At 43.3% G+C, this 24,427-nt stretch overlaps 3 protein-coding genes and 1 long non-coding RNA gene across 6 annotated transcripts; 2 read left to right on the top strand and 2 right to left on the bottom strand.

Annotated features, from left to right (window-relative positions):
• Window positions 1–208: 208 nt before the first annotated feature.
• Window positions 209–1,435, top strand: LOC6524705 (tenascin). The gene is made up of 2 exons (XM_002100513.4): window positions 209–740; window positions 813–1,435. The coding sequence occupies exons 1-2, from the start codon at window positions 266–268 to the stop codon at window positions 1,373–1,375; spliced, it is 1,038 nt and encodes a 345-aa protein (XP_002100549.1). The 5' UTR covers window positions 209–265; the 3' UTR covers window positions 1,376–1,435.
• Window positions 1,348–24,096, bottom strand: LOC6524703 (pre-mRNA-splicing factor ATP-dependent RNA helicase PRP16). The gene is made up of 4 exons (XM_002100511.4): window positions 22,142–24,096; window positions 21,883–22,076; window positions 2,121–3,175; window positions 1,348–2,052 (listed from the first exon to the last, which is right to left on the bottom strand). Exons 1-4 carry the CDS (start codon window positions 23,964–23,966, stop codon window positions 1,455–1,457), a joined length of 3,672 nt encoding a protein of 1,223 aa, XP_002100547.2. The 5' UTR covers window positions 23,967–24,096; the 3' UTR covers window positions 1,348–1,454.
• On the bottom strand, window positions 11,883–14,090 carry LOC120322427. Of its 2 annotated transcripts, none has more exons than XR_005562232.2 (3): window positions 13,275–14,090; window positions 13,040–13,182; window positions 11,883–12,970 (listed from the first exon to the last, which is right to left on the bottom strand). It is a non-coding gene; the product is annotated as an uncharacterized LOC120322427 (long non-coding RNA). The 2 variants fall into 2 exon arrangements; XR_005562231.2 differs by having other exon boundaries at window positions 11,884–13,182; window positions 13,275–13,338; window positions 13,405–14,090.
• LOC6524704 lies at window positions 14,207–21,495 on the top strand. Of its 2 annotated transcripts, none has more exons than XM_002100512.3 (4): window positions 14,207–15,244; window positions 18,683–18,861; window positions 19,018–19,122; window positions 20,240–21,495. In XM_002100512.3, the coding sequence occupies exons 1-4, from the start codon at window positions 14,584–14,586 to the stop codon at window positions 20,333–20,335; spliced, it is 1,041 nt and encodes a 346-aa protein (XP_002100548.1). In that variant the 5' UTR covers window positions 14,207–14,583; the 3' UTR covers window positions 20,336–21,495. The 2 variants fall into 2 exon arrangements, 1 of the variants encoding a protein (XP_002100548.1); XR_006245082.1 differs by having other exon boundaries at window positions 14,208–15,244; window positions 19,018–20,182; window positions 20,240–20,925.
• Window positions 24,097–24,427: the final 331 nt, after the last annotated feature.

Genomic DNA, 24,427 nt, shown 5'->3' with positions numbered 1-24,427 from the left:
AATCTTTAAAATAAACATGATTATAACTTAAAATTTTGAAATTATTTCAATCTATGTAAGAGCAACAAATCTTTTTAAATCTCATTTAGCAGTTGGTCAAGTAACGAACAACAAATTGATACCTAATGTAAAGTTTCAAAAAAAGGACAAATTGGCAGCACTAATCAATGCACAGTTTAAAATTGAGCTTTTTAGCGGTCCGCAGGTAACGGTTCTGGTTTTCTCCAGTCAACCGGAGTGCAGCAGCCCAAGTGAAGCTAAAAACATGCAACCGATGCACAGGTGGATCCTACTGCTGCTGCTGGCCGGATTTCCAGCGACTGGTCGGACGGAGGATCTGCTGGAGTTGTCCTGCAGCTCGGACGCGCAGTGCGCCCAATTCGAGCGGGGTCGATGTGTGGACATGGCCTGCATCTGCACAGCACGTGGCTCCGGGGAGCAGGTGCCCTGTGCGCCGCTGGAGGAGCGGCTCAAGCTGACCAACATCATTGGGGGCACCTGCCCATGTCCCATGCCGAATGCCGTGTGCCACACGCGTTGGGAGCAGTGCCTCTGCTCCGAGGGCTACGTGCCCAGTGAGGACCGCAGGCGATGCCTGCCGCAGGTGGTCCAGTTGGGCGGCAGCTGTGAGTTCCAGCAGCAGTGCCGGCTGGCGGATCGGTTTAGCTCCTGCATTGGCAACCAGTGCCTCTGCCTCAACAATTTCGAGCTCCAAGATGGGCGATGTCTGGCTGCTTTGCGTGAGTACACTGGTAGAAATGGCATGGTAATCGCAACAATTTACATTTATTTCCATCTCCGTGCTACCACAGAATCAAGCTGTCTGGAGGACAAGGACTGTGGCAGCTGTGGAGCCTCGATTTGCCTAACCAAGACGAAGCGGTGCGGCTGCTCCAAGAACTTTGTGCACAACCACAACATGACCAAGTGCATCAAGGGCTCCGCTTACGGCGAGACGTGCGAGCACAGTTCGCCGTGCAAGGTGAACCTGGGAGCCGATGGACAGTGCCTGGATCACCAGTGCGTCTGTCGTTCGACCCACTACCCCAAAAGGGTAGCCAACAAGGTGACCAAGGATGTGGACGACGACCATGATGAGGCCAACAAATTGGAGCAGATCACTTGCGTACCCATCGTGCCGTACGGCGCACTCTGTCGTCATGATCGCGAATGCCGGATGCAGTCCATGGAGCAGGAGAATGCCACAGCATCCACTGGTCATCCCATGGTGTGCAAATGGGGCGAGTGCTCCTGCAGTGAGACCCATCGACTGGAGGACAACAAGTGCGTTTTTGTGGAGAACGCTGCCGCGCATTATCAACTAGGAGGCTTTGTGGCCTTCGTTTGTTTCCAGTTTACAATGATTCTTTATTAGGATGTAGCAAAAAAACGTGTTAAACTTAAATGAATAGATTGAACACACGCTTCACACAGATATCCGTATCCGTATCTGCTTAGAGGCCAATCCTGGCCGGCGTGCGTCGGGGCGTGGCATTGCCCGGTGTGGCGATCTCCTGCTTGGCGGCCAGCTGCTCCTCCCGCTCGGCTGCCTGCTGCTTGCGCTCCTCCATCTCGTGCTGCGCCTTTAGCATCTGCTCCTCCATCTCCTTGAGATGCTCGGCCGCCTGTTTCTTCTTCTCGCGCCCGCTGCGACCGGACTCCTTCACCGAGAAGAACATGGGACCCAACTCCGCCAGCCAGTAACCGTCGACAGCGGTGGCGCACTGCATGTATTCCTTGGCGGTCATGATCAGCTCATGATAGACGACGTAGTCGGGCGTTGTGCCCAAGCCATATAGCGCAGAGGTGGGATGGAGGTGGCAGGGCATGCCCGTACGCAGATTCACATACTCTCCGATGCCCTTGAGCCGGGCCGCCTGGTAGAAGTACGCCGAGCAGATGCACTTCCTCACAATGTCCCAGTCGATGCCGCAGCTTATTACGCTCAGGTTCTGCTGCGTCATGATGTCCTTTAGCTGTTGCCGCACCTCGCGCACCTTTCGCATCGCCTTGATGTGGATAAAGTGATCGTTGCACCAAGACGAACTGTAACTGTGGGTGGAAGGCAAAGAGTTTGTAAATTTCTGGCGGCGGGTATTTGCTGCAATTCTAGGACTTACTTGTTTTGGCGCCACTGCTGATACACATTGAGGTAGGTCAGGTGATCGGACTCGGGCCGTTGGAACTTCTCACGCACTCCATCCGCCTCCTCCTCGCGGCCCTTTGGGCGGTAGAAGATCGAGGGTACGGACAACATGGAAACAATGATCAGCACCTCGGCACTGCAGCCCATGCGACAGGCGACGATGAGCATCTGGCACTGGGGCGGATCCAGCGGAAACTCGGCCATCTGGCGACCCAGTGTGGTGAGCGCACCAGTGTGATCCAGTGCGCCCAGGATCCACAGCTGGTACAACGAGTTCAGAATGTTATCCTGGGGCGGTGGATCCATGAAGTGGAATTGCAGCAGATCGACAACGCCCAGTGACTTGAGCAGCAGCACTGTGTTGGCCAGATTGGTGCGCTGAATCTCGGGAACGGTGAGGGCCAATAGCTCGTCCTTGTACTGGCGCTGTGTGTACAGGCGGTACGCCTGACCGGGTCCTGTGCGTCCGGCACGACCGCTTCGCTGATTGGCATTGGCCTGCGAGATGGGATAGATCTGCAGGGCGTCCATGCCGATGCGCGGATTGTAGACCTTCAGTTTGCAGTAGCCGGAATCGATTACGTAGATAATGCCGTCGACGGTGAGCGATGTTTCCGCGATGTTCGTGGCCACCACACACTTGCGTACTCCGTCGCCGGATTTCTGAAAGATCTTGGCCTGCAAATCGGACGGCAGTTGCGAATAGATGGGCAGGATACTTAGTGCCGGCGCATTATCGATCTCCGCCAGCCGCTCCTCCAGCACCTCGCACGTCACCTCAATGTCCTCCTGACCGGGCATAAAGATGAGCATGTCGCCCTCATTGGGCGTAAGGTGAACCTGCAGTGCCTGCTTCACCGCCGATTCCACGTAATCCTCGCAGGTGTTCTTGCTGAACATCACGTCCACGGGAAAGGTGCGTCCCGGAATGGTGAACGTGGGCACGTTGCCGAAGAAGGTGGCAAACTTGCTCGAGTCCATTGTGGCGGAGGTCACGATCAGCTTGAGGTCATGTCGCCGTGCCACAATCTGAAAGGATAGCGGTTACAGATTTTTAGTACATTGCGCCTTTTCCGTTTGCCATTCGTATCCTAAGTCAAATATAACTGCCCATGGGATTTCCGTGCTGGTGCAGTGGGGGTCACATAACACGGCTAACGGTCACAAATGTGACCCACATCTCGTCCAGCTTTGCGCTGCAGTCGTTGACCCTGCAGTGGGTCAAGGCGTTTCTCCGACTAGGCGCCCCATAAAACTAAATCCTTTCGACTGAGATATACCCTATGAATATTGTCTTTCTTTTGGAATAAATTCGAACAACAGTATATTGTACAACTAATGATAGCAAAACCCCAATAAAACGTCAATAAAATATATTTCAATTAATTTTTTTTTAAAGTAAAAATAGTATTAATATAAATACAATATCCCCCTTGCATTTACAAGTACTGGGTGCGAAATCCTCGAGATTCTGCGGCTTGTTCTCGCAATTTCGCTCGGATATGTCCTGACTGGAGGTGAATATAGTACAGCTAAGCGTACTCACCACGCCGAAAGGAAACGCGAGTGCAAGAGAGAGCCAACGAGATGGCGGTTCGGCTCCATAAGCTTCGGTTTTCACTCGGCTCGTGGTGAATTTTCTTGTCTGTTGATGGAGGGTTGTTACGCTTGATGGGCTTAACAGAGAGGGCGGGTTTCCAGAGGTGAGTTTGAGGCGGACGTGCCAACACACACGTAGGCATTTTCAAGAAACCCGGCGAAGAAACGAAGATAAAAAGTTTTGATTTCGAGCTCAGGGGATTTTATGCAGCACATTTAGCGGAATGTCATTCTATTACAGCGATGTTTTCCCATCAATCATTTGAGTAATTGATTGTTGTGCCTATTGAAAATTTCACATTGCTGAAGGATACTAAACTAAGACTATCAAAGAAAAATAGGCTTTAAGGGTTGAGATAAATCAGATCATCCAAAAATGGACAAGGACTCTGAAAATATTGCGCATGAAATGTCGAACGAGTAGCATTCAAACAATGCCCACACAGAATCCCAACCACATCATGACCTCATTCATTGTCCAATGCCGATTACAATCGAATCCAAAATCCAATTCCAAGCCGATGCCAAGCAAACTGCGCATTAGAAGAACTTTCGCATACAATCCCAGCAACCCCAATTCACCACCCACCCAACCACCCACAGGTCCACAATTTGCAACCCACTCGCAATGCGGTTTATTATGCAGCTTATCTATCTTGCATGTGGAACGCACATCGGAAGTGGTACGCATGTGGGCGATATATGTATGTACATATGTATGTATGTATGTATGATGCTGACTGAAATATGGTAAGCATGCAAACACACATATGTACATACGTAAGGAAGAGAGATGCGGAAAGGAGATAACGGAGTCGTTATCTCCGCTGATGACGTCAGGTGGGCGTTAACGGTAATTACGATAGTCGGTGCGATAACCGATACCGTAGAGTGCATAAATGCATGGGCGCTTATCGCTGATTTGGCAATAAAAGCGAAATTCCTCAATAGATATTGCATGGATATAAATCACTATAAAATAATCGAAAGCGCAATACCGCATTGAAGGAGTCGTAAATCCCATGAGTACAGTGGATGCACACTAAGTTGAAATCGCTTTAAGGAAATAAAATCAAATAGAAACACTGATATATAACTCATTACTTTGAATATATCAGAGATAGCATTGAAATGAATAAAACACCATAAGCTCAACTGCAACTGCACTTTTCATACTAGTTTATTAAAGATTCAAATCCCGAGACCATACTCTTTAAGTACAGAGCAATTAAAGAGTTTACGATGCCATTTAACTGCAGTTCTATTTTTGCACGTTTCACTATCTGAAAGTCCTATTTTCCGGACGACACGACGGCGATTAACAGTTTAACAGCTTTTATCTCACTTCCCAATCACAATCTCAAGGTCGCTGATAAAACTAGCGTCTCTGTGGTCATGTGTTTTACGAACCCACCCGCTAATCAGGTTAAAATATTGTAAAAGTACCAGTTAGACTAGTGTAAGTTAGACTCTGACTAAAGATTGCACATAAGTTCTTTTGCGTGAATATGCGATTTAGGCCAGCTGATAGGAGTGCAAATAATATAATACAAATCAACGTTAGACCGCTGAAACTTTCCGCTTCTTTCAATATTTATGGTAGATGACAAATTTACTATTTCATTTGGAAGTTTGGAATCCCATCAGTTGTGACTAATCTTACTGACTAAGATCACGAGCTTTATTCTATATCTGCACGCTATTATTCGCTATTGTGCTCGTAGGCCAACTGATACTGCGACTAATTCGATCGAAGTCATAAAATAATATCAGCTAGAGCGCCACCTATGTATGTATGTATATTGGTGTGGGTTGGACAATTTTAGATCCCGATAAGAGCCACTCAAGTTCGGTTTCTTGGCTTTCCATTCAAATAATCGAGTGCACTGCCTTTGTTTGAATGCAAAAGGTGCACAACAATCCGATCTATGTTTATGCTATATGCACTATATATAGGGCTCTATAGGGTCACTTGCATATGATCTTATTATAGAAGCAGGAAACGAATTATAATTCGAGCAGATAATGCCCTTAAATATTCCCGATTGTCATTTAATCAACATGAAAACAGAGCGCCAACAATAAAAACAAAAGCAACGGAAAGAACACATCAATATGGGGATTGAAAACATATACATATGTATGTATGTATATGTGTGTACATATATATTATCACATGTGTGAGATATTGGGTAGGAAATTGCATGCACTTTTGCCAATCAAAAATGCCACGAATTTAAATGAAATAATTGCATTTATTATAGGCACTGTGCCAAAAAAGTTTCACGATGACAACAATCCATTTGCATCTACAAAAACAAGCGATCGTAAACAAGCATGTGAGCATAAACAACAACATATCTAAGTTTATAGGAAATTGCTTGCATTTACTAGGGAAAGTTGGTGGTAAAATGCAATGAAAAGTCTTCTCAAAGAATCTTAAAAATTTTTTAAATGTTTTGTAAGAAAAATGGGTATAAAAAGTTTGTTCAAAAAAAAGGCTTCTTTTTGTTTGCCCACAAAATAATATTAAATGTTAGGTGACAAGACTTTGATCGATTCTTACTATTACTTATTACTATTGATTGCTATTTAGCCTCCATGGAGGGGAGAAGAGCATCGGAGAAGAGGAACCGGCACTAGCCCCCAAAAACAGACTCATCAACCTTGTCGAGATTCGAGATTCGGGCAAACGTTTTCCTGGCGCCAATGGAATCGTGTATATACGTATGTATGTATGTATATCCTTATGCGTGGCAATATAAGACAAACGAAAATACAACAAAAATTCAAACAAAAATACAACAAAAATAAAAGAAAAATACCATATAAATTGCGAATGTACGAGCGTTTGTATGTTGGTAATTAAAAATGCCGCAAATGCAATTTACCGAGCGTTTGCATTGAGGCAAAAGCGTTTTGCTCGAGGTTGCGAATTTGAACATTGGGCTGTTGGGTGGGATGGGTGGCATGGATGTGTGGGCGGTGGGCGGTGGGAGTTGGTGGGTGGCGCGTGAGTTATGCGAGTCTGATGAACCGCGGTTCCACTGATCCCGGCGAGACTTCAAAAACGTGGATGGATGGATGTACAAAGTCCATATACAGCAGGCAGTTGTTATTTTTAGCATTTCATAAAAATATATGCACAATATTATTAAAGTACGGGAAAACATATATATTTAAGTGCGGAAATAGTACAAAATATGAAGCAATATTTTCAACTTCTATGGTTTCACCTTGAAGCCCTACAATGAATAAACTGCAATCGGTTCGAGTTGTAAAAATCGAAATTAGAAAAGTCGGCTAAAGTGCAATGTGAAATGACAGATTTTAAGCAGAGCAAAAACGAAAGAAAAAAAAATCCATGGGAAAAGTGGGAGTGAAAGAAGGAAGAGAGCGAAACCAGCGGGAGAGTAAGAGAGTGAACCGATTATTGCAGTGTGGTGAGTTTTCAAGATGTTTTTGTTTTTGCTTCTGGCTTTTGGAGGTGTGGCGGCAACAACAATTCGCACGTGTGTGTCTGTGTGTGTGTGGCGTAGTAGAGAGCAATTTATGGCTTTTTGGCAAAAAACTACGAGCAAAACAAATAAGCCGAAGCGAAGCGCACGATGTAAACAAAACAAGCAAAAATTCGAATAAAGAAACGCAAAAAAACAAATGCAAACGAGTAAAGACAAATGCTCAAAAGCTGCCAGACAGACGACGATCCATTCGAATCGTGAACACAGTCAACACATTTCACTGCATAAATATCAAAACAGTCACGAACCGAATTTGCATTCTTTGTTTTTGGCACCGAGTGCCGCAAACAAGTTGTTGGTTGTTGTGGGCGAAACTGAAAAATACAGCAGAAATTGAAAAAGGAAATCAACAAACTTTTCTTCCATTTGCAGATGGCGAAGGTGAATACACTGTAACCAGTAACAGCGGGAGAGGAAAAAGAGAAACTGGGAGATAACCAGGGAGAGAGAGTCTGCGAGAGAAGAAGAGAGCAAAAGCCATAGCCAACCGGCGAAACAAACTCAGGCTCTACACTGCGCAAAATTAGACATGCACTACTGAGCTTATACAAATGGTTTAAAACTTATTTTTTTATGACATATTTAAATTGTATAAAAATGCGTTTACAATCAATTGAGAAAGAAAAAAATGCTTATCGGTTATGAAAATGCGTCTCTTATAGTTTTAAATTTGTGTCAGTGTAGTTGCTGGTTTATTTGTCATTGTATTGAGACTTGAACAGCTGTTTGGCAGGTCCTTCCGCCATATGATTCCCCCTCACCCCTCCAGCCCACACCCTGCTCTTCAGCAGGAAGCTGATCAGTTTAACCGGCGACTGTTAAAATAACCGAAAACAACAAATAAACGCACATTGGCAGACACTTTTTTTTTTGCATATTTTCATCATGTCTGTCCGTATTTTATTGTCTTTTTTTTATTTCGATTTTGTGCGCGTGTCTCGTTTGCATGACTATAAAATGTCTGAAAATAGCCATAAGAAAACGAGAACAAAAAGCAGACAAATTATGATTAGTGGAGGAGGAGGGGGAGCTTTAACTTTGAAGTTCCAAATCCAAAAATCTGATTACAGTCGAAATTATGCAGAATGCCATAGATTCCTTGCATATTAACGTTATTTATGTACATACACATATACGCATCAAAACAGCATGGTTTACTTTATTTAATTTAATATCGCTTATAACAAAAGGGTTTTTATGTTAACGCATACCCACATGCATACATGGCTTAAACGGATTTATTTTGCCCCAATATGCAATTTCATTTTACAAACTATTGTTTAACCGAAATTCAGTTACTCTTGTATAATAAATAAGCTTTAAAGCCTTGACCTGGGGGCATTGTGAATGCCCATGTGCTTCAATGTTCGATGTCCGATGTTCGTGTCGTGTAGCAAACAACCAGAACAACTGGACACCAAACAACACTCAATTGAAAGTGTTCGCCCCGTCCTCCGGCGCTTCTATGTTCTATTGTGTCACCTCCAGGTCATTTTTGCCACTCCGGGCTGTTTTCCACTTTCAGCTGGCTTTATCAGAAAGTTGCAGGCTTGAACTTTGAATGGTCGCCCTCTGAAAACGCCAGTAAATCATCCAATCACCCGTGGAAAAAGTTCCGCCCACCACAAAACTACACCTTGCAAAAATGTCAACCCAGTTCGGCATTCCTAACCATTCAAATTAGGAACAGACACCAAAAAAATTCAGCATTTTTTAAGATAATAAGTATATACCATTTTATAATAATCTTTAGCTGCATGTTTGGTTAAAGTTTTTGATGCTTATACATCATAATTTCAAATATCCGTATCTGAAATATCCATATTTTGAATGTATCTTTATTCTGCATTGTTAACCGAAAATATATCAATATCAATATTGAAAACAAAAGAAATCCAACTAGTGTGGCAATGAAAAGGGTAGCAGATAAGGGGTAGCAAATTGTATAAAAGAGTCAAACGGATGTCTGAGGAGGGCCCACTGAAGCTCAAAGTCTGGATATTACCAGATTGCGAAGGCATTTGCCGGTAAAATGCGCAAAACGAAGCCTTTAAGTCCCCAAACGAAACGGGTTTCGTTGCCACAGATACTCCACATGCAAATAAATGAATAAATAGATAGATACATATTCATACCCTATATACATACATAAGTGTGTGTGTATTTAGATAGGTGAATAGTATGTAGATAGTATGTGAGTTTGGCTGAATAAGCGAGTGGATTCCTATTTAGATGGATAGATCGGCGCACGTACGTGGATTCCATTTGTCATTGGGTTCCCAAAGCCTCAACTAAGCCCAGATGACAGTATTATTTATTCGATATTCATTCATTTAATTTTTTTTTTTTTTTTGTAAATTACTTATGCAACGTGAATCGGAAGACCCGTGCATTTGCACCCACAAAAGGTAAACAAATACAGGTGGTTCGGGCAGCTCAGGTGGCTATTTCTTGTTCTCTCATTTTGCGACCACTTGCCAGGGCAAAAATAAAAAATTTCTGAGAGCAGACCATAGAATGCTCTTTCCAAAATATATAGACTTCTTTGCACCACACAAAACGCTGATTCAGTCTTGCGATGAGTGAGTGTTATCTTATCAGAAGGTATTTTGAATAAGTACATAATACTCAAAATAAGTACTCGAAATCTCAAAACCAGACAACCACACAAAATTCTTAAAATAAATTCGAGGCGACGGGAAAAATATGCACATGACACACAGGAAAACGTGACGTCGCATTAATACACTTTAAAATGCATATGTATGTATGTAGTGGTTTTTCGTGGCGCGGAAAAGAAAAAGGCCTAATTTTCGTGATATAAGTGCATTCCTTTTAAATCTCCCTCGAAATTAGTACATAAACCCCAAGATTCAGTTTAATAAATAATACGTGGCAGTGCTTAAATATTACTACAAATTTTGCAAACTAATAGTGCACGAAATTAAATTATTTCCCTTAAATTTCTGTTTTTTTTTTTATTTTGGAAAAATAGCATCTTTTGTGAGGCACTGACCTACACACAAATGCGCTTTTAATTTGATTGCGCAACAAGAGTAAGAGAAACGGGTCTGCAAGGTACATATGTTCATAAATAAAAGCAAATTGCACTGCAATTAGAGAAACTGCAGGTGGTTGAATGGGGAGGAGTACAGCAGCGGTCAAAATGGAAGCGCTCAACAAATAATCAACATTTAAGATGTTATTTACATTTAGCTCATTTAAGGCGGTCAGTTTTTCAGAAGTCTTTGAATAATAAAATGTTTTTCAAAATCAAGACTATAAGGATCAAGCTGTACAGTTAATAATTAAAATGTTTTTAACTTTTGTGAATTTGATTTTTTGTTCCATCTAGTCCTATTTTTATGCCCGCAGCTGTAATTATGCTGCGTTAGTGGGGCAAGGGGGGGTTCCTGGACCGGCTTCGCTAATTAGACGCTCAAAACGTCCCGTCAATAGACAATAACAATGTTGTGCCACCATTCCCCTTTCCTCCTCAAGCCACTCTTCTCTACTCTCCACTTGGCGATTCTCCACGACGTTTTCCGCCGACTGCCAAGGTTAAAACTATAAATAGATATGGAGAAAAATCAACAACAACAACAACAACAGCGAACGGGCAACAACAAATACAGCGAGTTGCAAATTCTATTTTTAGCTGACGGCAGCGAGACACCGACTGTAAAAAGAGTAGATGAAAAACTTGAAACGAAAACGAGACACGAAAAATAAATAAACTTTTTTCCAAAGCCGAACTTACAATGCTCTTCGACCAAAGAAAACGAAACTAAAATTGGTTATAGAATTGGAAATAAAATGAATGAATTATTATTAACCAGATTTGTATTTTGTGTATTTCAATGCATTTGTGTACATGCAAGTTTTAAGTCCATAAAGTATATGAGCTCTAACTTCCACTTTAATGATCTGCAATCTCTAATAAACAACCACCAATGATAAGTTCTTTGGCAAACATTTCAAAGATAAAGATAGAAAAGTTTTCTTTCCTATTTTTAGCGGCCACAAAGTTGAACCCCTATCACTAAATCTTTAACAGTTTGTTTGGAACGAATAATAAAGGTAGACACGACATCCTTGGACAGATAAACATTGCACCTGAGAGTTAAACATTTTAATAATTCGATTATAATGCTTTATAAATGCCTTTAATATATGAAATTACCAACTACTTGCCATATTTACCATGCAACATACGAATGAGATGGCAAAGCAAGCTGGTTGCCCCATACGAAAGATACGAAAAAGAGCTGACCCGCAGAATTTTCCGATTCTGTTGCCTCAGCTGGCGGTTTTGGCCCAGTTTAAAGCTTTTGGCAGCACCGGCAATGGGTCAAATTAGAGTGCCCCCCTGTCCCTGTTACCCCCCCTTTGAAGCACCCACAGACGAATGGAACCGATTCGGTTGTACGTGACAACGCACACACACTGCGGAGAGAAAAGGCCACTGACAAAAAAAGATGAGAAGAGGAGGAGAGAAAAAACAAACAATAAAACACACACGCACTCTCGAGAAATCAAACTTGAGGACTACGTCACTACGAAAAGTTTCCACCTCGTCGTGTCTAACCCCCCCTCCCCCCACACACAATTTTCCCCGTCCTCTATCGATCCATTGGATGAAGTGTTTTGTAGTATTAAAAATGGTTGTCGTACACCGTTAGAAACTAATGATCTATGTTAAGTCTACAAACCAAAAAGTCTCCAAAACTTACTCCACAAGTAACCACACATTTTCTCTTCTCTGCAGTAGTTGAATTACCTAAGGGCCAAGTTAGTTGGTATGAAGACAAGGTCTTTGGCCATCTAATTATATGATTATTAGGCTGTGCTGATGCACTTCAATTGGAAGACAACAAGAAGGGGAATTTAAATGGGAAAAAGCTCGTTAACTGATGTGCGTGATTTGTTGACTCCTTCAGTGTTTAATTACAGCAGAAACTTAATGCTAATTACATACATATGTATGTACGTATGTATGTAGGTGTGTTGCTCGAGTTAATTGAGAAATCAGTTACATTTCTCCAATTGCAATTGTAAAGGTGCATTTCTCTCTCATTGGGTGTTCCATTGACAATTCAACCAGTATAATAGAAATACTCATTTTCATAGAATAGAATTCCAATTTTAAATTGGACATTATTCGAGGCAATTTAATACGACCCAGGCAGTATCAGTACGTCACTGGCAAATATTTGCACAAGCGAAATATTCTAGCGCTGCTAAAAATACAAATATCATTCGTGCTCCCATTTTCAAAGCGAGCTATTTTATTTTTAGGTGCTCCACCGAAACTTGCAATTTTTTTGTATCAATCATTTACGTAGGTCGCATTCATTTTTCAGCTTCCCCTGCAATTTCCGAAAGGCAATCAATTTATTGCACATTCGAATTTGCCACCAAGTTTTCCGAATGTCTTTGGATTTATTCTAGTATTTGGGAAGAGACAAATTGCGGAAGCAGGAAGAAAATTATATATTTTATTTAGTGATTTTTTTTATATACATTTTCAGTTCAAGCCTAGGTAATATATGAATATTTCTATTTACAACCGATAAGTGGAGTTTAAAGGAAACAGTGGGGCAAAAGCACATACAAGTTATGAATAAGAGATGAGCGGTTTTGTTTGGTTAATGCCATTTGTTCCTCACTATCGAGTGTTGCCCGTGCTCGATCACATGTCTCACTTTGGGATCGCACAGAATCGAAAACAAACCATTAAGCAATAAACCTCCATTCGCATCAATCAATTTACCTGGCCTGTGACGTATTGCCTAGAATTGGAACGAACGAAAGCCCAGTTAGTAGGGCTCATAATTGGGGGCCATAATGTCGGTTCCAGTTCCTGAAAGCATATCGCCGCACGAGCCTCACAAGGATCGAATTATTGGCATAATACTAGCCGCAGAATAGATAATTATTAGTTTGTTTGGCGCGTGGTGTGCGGGGGAAGAGAATGGCGAAACATCATAGCGGAATGCCATACTCACCACAGTTCACAGTTCGGCGGGCGGAGAGAGAGAACCGCAACGAGATTGAGAATGAGATTCCTCTCTGAAATAAACCGGCTTCGATTATAAATAATATAGCTCTCCGTTTATTTATCTTTAGAACCAGTACCTTGGGTGTCCGAATTCAATAACTATCTTAGTAGTTGCGGTTTGAATTTTTCTAAACTGCAATTAACAGCTTAATTCGGAGAACATGATTAAATTGTTATTTTCTAAAGCTATTTGGGCAACATTACCATTTGAGTAGCGCCAAATTGATCTCTTCTTGTTTTATTTACAATTTGTGAAAAATGAAGACACTATTGTGCCCATGTAAACACGAATTTCATGTTTTGTGCCATTTCAATGGACTGTTATATGAACAGTGGACTAGGATTGCAGTTTTGCGCGCAAGGAAAAAAAGTTGTAGTTTCAACTTTTGCGACTATATGTAAATATCATAAAGGAAACAACAGGTTTTCTAAATATTCGCAGGTTATTAGTTTGCACACTAATAAGTAATAGTAATATAATAGTTATGGACATTGCTTGTAGCTAGTACACAAATAATTTACTTTATGATTAATAAATTAGCATATAGCTAGTCTTTAGCGCTCGAGCGGCAAACTGGTTGTGCTTGTACTTTCGCATACGCTTAATTTTTAAACCATCTTTTATGCTATGAAAGCCAAAGCTAAGTTTTTATTTGCATCGTAAAGTCATTGCATGTACTGCTGCATTTCGCCCAATGTACTGTAAAGAAATGCAACATTGTAAGCTGACGCTCTCTCGCACTGTTAATGCTCGGTTAACAGTGCGTGAGCAGAGCGAAGAGCGGCGATGGAGAGAGATGAGAGCAAAGACGGCAGAGCTTGGGCAGAGCTCGGGCAGAGGCATATAAAGCGACGTGCCCGAAAACATTTGTATTTGTAAAAAGCAAACCGACGAGCGGACAAGGCGGAATACCTGAAGAGCAGTAGCGAAAAAACACGAAAAGCCAGAAACAGAAACCAAAAACCCAAACCGAAACCGAAACAACTCGAACTTCGTGTGCAGTGTGGCAAACTGAAAAAGAAACTGAAACAGAAAACATAAGAAACCAAAAGAAGCAGCCAGCAGCAGCGAATCGAGGCGTAAATAAACAGAGCAAATTGAAAGGAGCACAAAACACAAGAAATTTACATAAAAACCAACGCAGACAGCGATATAAAAAAAGTTATTTCGGAAAACGCGCGGAAAAGTGCAATTCGAATTTCATTTATTTTTTTTCGAGTGAAAGTTGGGCGCCACAGGCCCAACAACGCCCACAATGAACCGTTCGAACAGCTTTGTCAGCTCGCTGAAATGGTGGCCACTGCAGGGTCACAACAACCAGCCGGTGGCTCCACCTGCCGGCGGCAACGGCGGCTACTCCCAATCGGCGCCCAGCTCGCCCACCTCCAATTGGCCACCGCCACTGCAGCAGCATCAGAATCCCACAACCGGCACCGCCCACCGCCTACTGCCGCCCAGCGCCCAAAAGAACGGGGTTGGTGGCGGCACCGTGGGCATCACATTCGGCAGCAGTGTGGCGGTGCAAAAGCTGCGCGAATCCAAGTGGTTCAAGCCCGAGGAGCAGCGCATCTTTTGCGCCGTCGTCGAGTGCGGATTTGTGGTCGAGATCCGCAGCAGCGCCGCTGCCGAGGCGGCCGCAGCAAATGCAGCAGCAGCGGCCGCAGCAGCCGCCACCGGTGACAACGACCTCGACGTGGATGCTCTCGAGGAGCTCGACTGCCCACTGACCAACCACCCATCGCCGCCACACAGCCACAGTCACATTCACAACCTCAGTCACAGCCACAGTCAGATTCAAAACCAATCCCAGCGGCTGGTCATACCGCGCAACGGGAGCAGTTTCCTAGAGACGCAGGACGAGAACGAGACGCCAGTCGCCTCCTGGTATGGAATCGTGCTCTGCAAGGTGGCCAAAGGTAAGTGCATCCGAGATAGTAGACACTCGGAGAAAATGTGTGCAATGTCGCTTCATTTCAAGTGCAAACGTTACGAGAATGCGAACAAAATCTATATTTATATTTGTTTCCTGAGTTATAACACTGATAAATAGTATGGATATAAATAGATTCGAATAGAGCATGTACAATTATTTTGGTCCATTTTCGTTTGGTTCATATCTTTTCGATAATTTAAATTTAAATTAAATTCCCAGGTTTCGCACTTGAACATTTTTATCAGAGATTCCAATTAAGGTCATCATAGTTTTTTGCGGTGCACAAAGCAAAGTGATATAGTAACTTCTATATTTTCCAAGTTGGAAGACTGATTAGGGGAATTTCCAAATAGTTTTGGGTTGAGGTAAGGGCAAGTTTAAAGGGTTTTATAATTGAGATAAGAGAAAAGGGGGTGGACCCGCTGCTCACTCTTACGTCTTTTGACGAAATCGGCGTCGTAAAAGCTTATCTGTTATCTAAATAATTGTACGATCCCCAACACTTTATTCATATTTCATTATTACGTGCAACAAATCCGTGGTTCTTGATCACATGCACTTTTATATGCAGCAAGTGTTGCTGGCCATTTAAATAACTCTTTGTGTTTTATCTCATTAATATCTTAAGCGTCGTGTGTCAAGTTGTAGAACACAATGTTGATCCCCTAAAAGCTTAATTGTAATTGTTATTGTTTTTATTATTACGCGATTGTACGCTACAGTCGAGGCTCCACTGTGGCTTACTCTTCTTCAGACGACTGCAATTAAAGTGCAGAATTACCTGCTCAACTTTTTGGGCTGATGATTAATCACAAAACTTCGGACGTCAGAGAGCCATTAAAACTAGTAATCTATGGTTTTTTTTTTTGGTCGAGAATGTCTGAATTGTAGAATGTCATTCAATAAACAAACAGTACACACATGCGCACTCTCTACAGCGTACACACACACACACGCACTCAAGCCAAAGTACCGTGCTTTTATCTAATCGCAAAGAGAATCCAGCGCGAACAACAACAATAACACCAAAGAGCTTATCAAACGCGACGCTGGCAGCGCAGTCGAAGTCAACTGCGGCAGCGACCATTCACAATGCTGCGCCGACAGCTGCTAGAACATTCCAAACTTTCAAGCCCAAAAAACCCCTAAAACGAAGCTGAAAACAAAAGAGGTGAAAAATGTAGACGAGAAGAGGGGAAAAAAATAGATAATAAACAAACCGCACCGTAAAGAGTTGAAAAGCGTAGAGTATAGTACGCTACAGTAAAAACGAGCTAGCAATGATTAGTGGTTAATCCGGCAGGAGAATGGGAAAACTTAAGAGGAAGAGAAAACTTAAAAAGATGTGAAAGATAATGGTTGCGCAGCCGGGTCTTCACTGTGTGTGAGTGTATGTGTGTGCGTGAGAGTTGGGTGGCACATGGTGAGTTTCGGCTGCGGAGCACCACATACTCACCACGCCCACACGACTGTTGCATCTCGTGTGCCGGTCTAAAAACACACCACACTTTGCATATGCAACACAGCAATGGCCGCAAAAATAGTGATGCTCGTAAATATATGAATATTATGATTTTAAATTTTACGAAGTACTTTAATTTTATTTATTTTAAAGAAAGCAATAATATTTATTAATCTAATATGAATAATTTTTCAATAACGCACAAACACAACATTTATGCTTGAAAAAGATATTGATGGATTAGCACAATTAATTGATTTCGCCCCAATGGGCCTCTGAGAATCCGAATATCGCGAAAGCAAGTTGCCAAGGGGCCCACTTTTGATTCACCTTGAAGATAATGCGTGACCGTGCTTCAGAGCCATTACCTTAACCGTTATTTATACGTATGTAGGAAGTGCAAGTACACAGTATGTGAATATGTAAATGTTTGCGATAATGAAAGCTGTTTTTCTGGCCGGCCAAAGGGCTCAGCGCAGCACAATCAATAAAACGCTGCACATTCTGCCGCTAATCGCTCTCCCTGCCACTTGGGGCAGCCACCAATCGTTGTCCAATGGCAAATTACCCGATTACTATATGTACATATACATATACATACATATGTACATATGTATGTAGGTATTATATATATTTTCAAATAGCCAAAGAAGTGAAAATCGGGCCTTGCGCATGCGTGCTTATCAACGATATTTACAATGGAACGAACCCATGACACGAACAACAACAACAACAACTCGCCACCTTATTTTCTATTCTGAAATCTGACGTGCAGTATCAAGTTTGATTGATTATCTAGCATTAGAAAGCGTTACAGATAAGCAAATAGACGGTAAACACATCAATATATTGAGCGGCTCTTTGAAAAGAAAGTGGTGACTCAGGTTTACTTAGATCCAACAGAGAGAAATTTGATATAAAACCTATCGAAATGATCGAAAAATTATCGAAATGAAATTTGGGCTAATATTCCCGCGATTCATTTAATCATCTTTGTTTGCGTGTGTTCTGGGTCAAAACTAATGAAGCTCATGAAAGTAAATGGCCAACTCTAATTGGCTTCAGTAATTTGCATATTAAAATATGCACTTAGTTTTAATTATGCACTAATTGGATTTTCGTTGAAAATGCATTTACATATGGAACGTTTGAATAAAAAGAAGGCAAATGTACGTTCCTAATGGAATGTAATTAGTAAGATAATGGGAAACTATAGAGTTCGCTTTCAAAATTACTGCCACAAGCGGGCCACAAAGCAAACAACTCATTCATTCGGTGAGCCAATCATCGAGTCAGCCACCCACAAAGTGCTCTAAACAATTTAAAAGGCCTGCAAATTGGTTGAACATGGCAGCAAACGAACGTCAACAATAATGTGTATTATAATCAAGTCGAAAAATACCATTAGAGCGGGAAGAAGCAGAGGCGGCCGAGTGTAAAATCCAAAGGAGTGCTAATTATTGCATGGCACTTAATTCACAAATGCTATAACGAATTGTGCAATCAGCAATTCGAGCGGCAGAGCCAGAGACCCATGATCATCCTGGTTGCCAGTGATTATGTCACCTGGAACTCCCAAAGAGGAGTTTCCAAACTAACCGACTTTCAAGAAGGAAGAAGTCTAAAACAATACACTTTAAAATGGGATCTATTATATCGCTTACTTATAGAGGTGTGTTGTTTACCTTTTATCACCTAGTAACTCGCAGTTTTTATATTTGTTCTGTGCAAGATCTTTCGTTCGCCGATTGAGTATCGAAACCAATTGAATATTATTATTAACTGATTTGTTTTGCATTCCGGCATACACAAATGTGTGCGCACATACATTTACATATGTGTATATTGGAATGCATTTATATGCTGTGCACCTGTTTTGGTAAATTGCCTGAATTGATGTTAATGGATTTGCATGCACACGTCTAATTGTATTTCCAATGTTTTCCAAATCGATTGCAGACAATAAACCCAAGCCGGAGACCATTGAGATATTTTCTGTGAAAATACGTGAGAATGGCACATACAAGCTCATCAAGATGCAGCTGGCGGATATCTGGAGTCACGGATGGGAGCTGCGCATCAATAACTTTGCCGACAAGGAGAAGGTGCCACACAACGAGAAGGACATTCGCAATCAGGTGAGCTTATTATGGGTGTGGGATTGTTGCATGAAGTATGCTTTCAATTTGGCAATATATGCAGATCATTAAGCCAAAGTAATCTATATTCTTATGCATCTCAAGTGTGGAGTTATGAGCTTGTAAAGTGACTAAACCAATTTCATTTACTTGCAGGTGTCGGTGGCGCGCAAAGCCAAGCAGAGTTTGTGGAACAACAATAAGCATTTCGTTTACTGGTGCCGCTACGGAAGTCGTCAGCAGGATCTGCGGAAGCGACAGGTAACGACGAGTGCCAATCACGTGCTGCTGCACCTGATCAATTGATAAGTCAGCCGAGGAGTCAGCCGGCGATAATATATCATCTGGCCCAGGAAAAAATAGAGAAGAATGAGAAATAGAAGCGATTGAAGCGCCGACACAGAAACCCATCCTTTTCCTGCTCCTGCTACTCCTGCTACTGCACCATCTACCTACCCCACCCCGCCATCCAAACTGTGCATTGATTGTTGTAGTTGCAGCAGCAAAAAAAAAAAAAAAACAGAAAAAAAACGGAACTAAAAATTCCCCCAAAGCAATGTAAAAACATGAGAAAAACCTACACACACCGACCAAATCATTATACTCAAAACGAAGTACGCAACGTGAACTAAAAAACGAACTGAGGGAACCGGAAAAAAGAACCATTTACTTTTCTAGGGCCCCGATCTATATACATCTATATACACAACCATTATCAATCCGACTACCGATTCATGCTTGCTTTGCTCATACAAAATTCGCCAAAAGAAAACCCTGAGAATTTTCCCCAAGCTGAAAAATGCATCCAACCACTTTATTCACATTTTGCGTAAAACTCAATCGATCATCTTTCTACCGAACTGAAGGCTTTATTACTAGATTGATTCTAGTTTCTAGATGCTAGACATGTATATTTTTTGTTTAAGACTGCAAACTGCCCATTTAATGTTGATGATGTGTTAATTAATATGTGTGCCACCAAAAGTCGTGAGCCTGCTTTTTCGATTTACCATTTCGTCAAGATAGATGCTCTTCTTGATTTTCTCCCTCTCAACCCAATTTCAGTTAGATTTTCCGGCTTCAAGGGCCCAGGAACGTTGAGTTTGCCAGCATGTTGGTGGGCTCAATGTCTGGGTAAATTGTACTGGATTATCTGTGAAATGCGAGTGAAATGCGAGATGGGCAAAATGTGGCGAAGATCGGGGAAGTGGGCCATGTCTGCCATTGGGGCACCTAACCAACTGAAACCTCCTATTCTTGCGGCATTTATATATATATATATTTAGCCATATATTTCTGCCACCTCATCGCCAGCAGAGACGTACGTATTTTCTGTTTGTACCCCGTGTCTTACAATCGAATCTATATTGCATTACAGATGTCGGAGTGCGTGAAATGGGGCAGCGTGGGCATGAATGCGGGCATGCTGTTGGTGCTCAATAATCGGCAGAAATGCCATTCCCACTCCAAGTAGGACCCCCTTCTCCTTGAGTTTCCATTTCAAAATCCGCAAACACAGAACATTGAAGTCGGCGTACAAGTATTAATGTTAAATTCGGATGATAAGATAATTTATGGCTTAAGAGCGCCAAGGGCGGTGGAAAAAAACCAAAATGCAAATACGCGTATTAAAGTGCAAAGATAGCAAGGAAAATTCACATCAGGGCGAGGGCTTTTTTTTTTTTTTTGGCAGTATTATAATAATTATAGTAACTATAATAATAATAATGGCAATTTAGAGCAAAGCCAGCGAATCATGCGTCACAATATACGTCACACCCCCGCCCACAAATATGAATATGATGAATAATAATAAGCTGTTGCAACTGAAGCTGCAATTAACAATTTATAGAAAATACTTTTGTATTTGCTAAAACAACCATTGTTGTTGCAACATGATGGCACAGAACGAGAGAGAGAGACACACACACACACATATACTGTGAAATTCGAAAAGACTTATTAAATATTTGTTTGTTTTTTTTTCGTCCTAACTTTTTGTTTTCCATGTGATTATATATTTATATACATTGTGAAAATGGCAAAGCATCTTATGCAAGGCAACCTTTTTTGTTTTCTTTGTTATTTAAGCGTAATTAAGTAATACCCATTAAATATATATATATATATATATATCGAGCGAACGACCGACCGCTCCGCGTAGCCAGCTTAATAATTTACCAATCTAGCATTGTAAAACAATCAAAAACATTCGAAATGTTTCGTTATGTATTTAGCGTAGGAAAACCCAAAACAGCAACTTCGACGACGACGACGACGACAGAAAGCACACAGAATTTCTAAGCAAAAATGGCCTCTGCATTGGCCCCATAAATATTTTTGTACATAAGGAACTGAAATGGACGCTCCACGGACTCTGCATATACGTAATAATCAAAATCAAAGAGGATGCAAACACACACAAAAGATTTACAAAGTAACAAAAAACAAAAAAAAAAGAAAGAAAGAAAAAAAACAAAAGAAAATCATCGCTAGTTTGTAAGCTATATATACATATATATACATACATTATTACTTATTCTGTTTAAGTTTTGTCTTTTCTAAGCAATTTATAAAGTATTTATGGTAGTTCGTATATACATATAAATTTGAATATGAAACGTTTGTAAAATGCTTTATATTGATATTATTATTAAATGTTTACCAACGGATACAACAAAATAAAACGAATATCGTGTTTCTTATTAAGGAAACGGTTGATATCAAGGTAATTACACAGCATACTATAAAGAATACTATATTCTTTTAATAATACTTAATGGGCTATTCAATTGATCGTTTTGAAATCATTAAATGGCACTTCACTTCACACCTTGACATTACTAGCGATTCATTATCGAATAGATAAAAGTATCAACTTCTCTATTCCCTATTAAGTTACGATAAGCGAATGTCTAGTTGAGCAGCAAAATGGAGCTAATAATCGAGCTACTATCCAAGACCCCAAGGAACGCTATGTGAAGGTATGGAGCACTTGGTGGCCAGCAGCCGGCAACTCACCTCGCGCAGCAATCCGAAGAGCACGTCCGTGGACAGAGATCGCTCGTGGGCCTCGTCCATGATGATGGCGGCGTAGCTGTCCAGTTCCGGATCACGCAGACTCTCGCGGAGCAGGATACCATCCGTCATGTACTTGATGACCGTGCGCTCCGACGTGCAGTCCTCGAAACGGATGGCATAGCCCACGTCCTCGCCTGGAAACAGAGTGGAATAGGAATTTAGTTTTGGGCAGCAGAGAGTGCGTTCAATGTTAGCCTACCCAGCTGGGTGTCCATCTCGTCGGAGACACGCTTGGCCACCGACATGGCGGCCACACGACGCGGCTGCGTGCAACCGATCATGCCGCGCTTGCTGTAGCCATCCTCGTGAAGGTACTGGGTGAGCTGCGTGGTCTTGCCGCTGCCCGTTTCGCCCACGATGATGATCACCGAGTTCTCGCGAATAACGTTGAGCAGCTCTTGGCGTGAGGCGAACACGGGCAGGAAGCGGCGCTGCTCCGAGATGGTCTTTTTGCGCGAGAAGTCGCTCTTGCCGCCCGTCTCCTGGTCGCGCATGTGATCGGCGAACTTCTGGTCCTTGCGATAGTCGGCCGTGTCCTTGTCCTTGTCGAAACGCGCATCGTCGTCGTCCTGCGGCCGCTGTACACCCATGATGTTGCCCAGCTTGGTGCCGCTCAGCTCCCAGTGCTTCTTCTGCGCCTTGCGTCGCTCCTTTTGCTCCCGATAGTTGCGCACCAGGGCGCTGCCCTTTCGCGCCAGCAACGCCATATCCGAGGTGGGATCCTTGACGGGCACCACCGGCTCCGGCTGCTTGGTGAACACGATGCGGCCGTCGAGGAACGGCGGTATTATGTGATGCACCAGGAGATGCACACGTTCCAGCGCCTCCTCATCGAAATCGTCGTTAACGCTGATCGATGTGACCACGCCCGAGGTGAGCATGCGGTTACGCTCCCACAGCTCGTTGTCCCGGTTATTCTGGCGCTGCTGAGCGCTGATTCTCTTTGTTCGCTTTTGCTCCAGCTGCTCCTCGCGCTTGCGAAAGTACTCGGAGTTGGCGCCGCCAAATGGATTGTTCTCATCGTCGTAGCCCTCGTCAATGTTGTACCACTCGCGGTCGAGGCGACGCTGCTCCTCCTCCCACAGATCCAGCGACTCCGGATCCTCGCCCCAGGGCGTCGCGCCGCTTCGCTTGCGATCGTGGGCCCACTGATTGTAGCGATGCGCTGGCGTCGGCCGGGCAGTGTCATCTTGGCGTCCGTGATGTCGCCGGCTGCCACCGCTCCTCACTGACCACTCACGCGACTGGCTGCCGTGGCGTCTGGGCGTGGGCATGTCCCAGTCGGACTTGCGCTGGCTAAACTCGCCGTCCTCGTCGTCCCATGAGCTATTGGATACGCCGCCGCCACTGCCGCCTGGCGTGCCCGGCTCTCGCGGCGTGTGAACACTGCGCTCGGACATGGAGCGATCACGTCCGCGATCCCGATCCCGGCTGCGGTGCCGATCGTGCTCCCGTCCCCTGTCTCTGTGGTGGCGCCTGTCGCGGTCACGATCCCGCTCTCTGTCTCGTTCCCGGCGTCGATCACGATCCCAGTCGCGATCCCGGTCCCTGCCCTCCGATGTGGTGCTGACTGGGCCGCGTTTTCTGTCCCGCTGGATGTGCTCGCGCAGACGTTCGCGTGCCTTCTCGGAAACGCCGCCGGTGTGCGAGGGCGTCTCGTCCTTGTGCTCTCGCAGCTGGCCGCGCAGCTTCTCGAAGCTCTTGGTGTCCGGTTTCTTGAAGGCGAACTCACTTGAGCCGGCGGAGGCGTTTGACTGCGGCGTGGAGCTCCCACCGCCAGTGTCATCGAATTCGCTGTCCTGGAAGGAAATCAGTCGCTCCGATCGCTCCTTCTCGGCACGCCGCTTGGCCGCCAGCTTGTCCAGGCCCAGCAGCGATCCCTGCGGCACCTTGAATCCACCTCCTCCGCCGGCGCTCTGCTTTTCGCCGGCATCCTTGGGCTTTCGGATGACCAGGCCGCCACGCGTCTCCTGGCCGGCGGTGCCCTCCAGCCGGTGGACCCCAGACTCGTCGTCATCGGACATCCTGTTTTGCTGGCCAAGTGCTGGTTAGTGTGCTGCTCCTTGGCTTTTTCGCGAATCCTCCTCGTTGCCGCAAAAACGATTCATTCGCGTTGGCGTTCTTGGGCACAGCTGATGTGCGGGGTTGCCATTCCGCTGAAATTGCTGAACGACAGAGATGCCACTCTGGCTGCATTGTAGCATAACTAAAGCTTTTTCAATGGCTTGTAAATAACTGTAATCATAAAATAAAACAACATTTTGCCAAGCGAATAGCGTCTAGTCTATCAAGGTTAAAATATGTATGTGCGCATGTTTTCTAGCCACTTTCAACAAATTAAATGAAATAAAAGGTTTTTCAAAAGGTGACTTTGTTGTATTATGTCTTGTGAAGTGATGATATTTTAATTGTTTAAATGTATTGGCTGCTTTTTAAAGAGAACAACTAATCTTTTTAAACGAATCAAAAATTTAATGTTTATTTT

Source organism: Drosophila yakuba, chromosome X, assembly GCF_016746365.2.
Source record: "Drosophila yakuba strain Tai18E2 chromosome X, Prin_Dyak_Tai18E2_2.1, whole genome shotgun sequence".
In the NCBI taxonomy this organism is placed as follows: Eukaryota; Metazoa; Arthropoda; class Insecta; order Diptera; family Drosophilidae; genus Drosophila; species Drosophila yakuba.
Note: the sequence above shows the minus strand (reverse complement) of the source record. Positions and strands in the feature narration are given on the sequence as shown.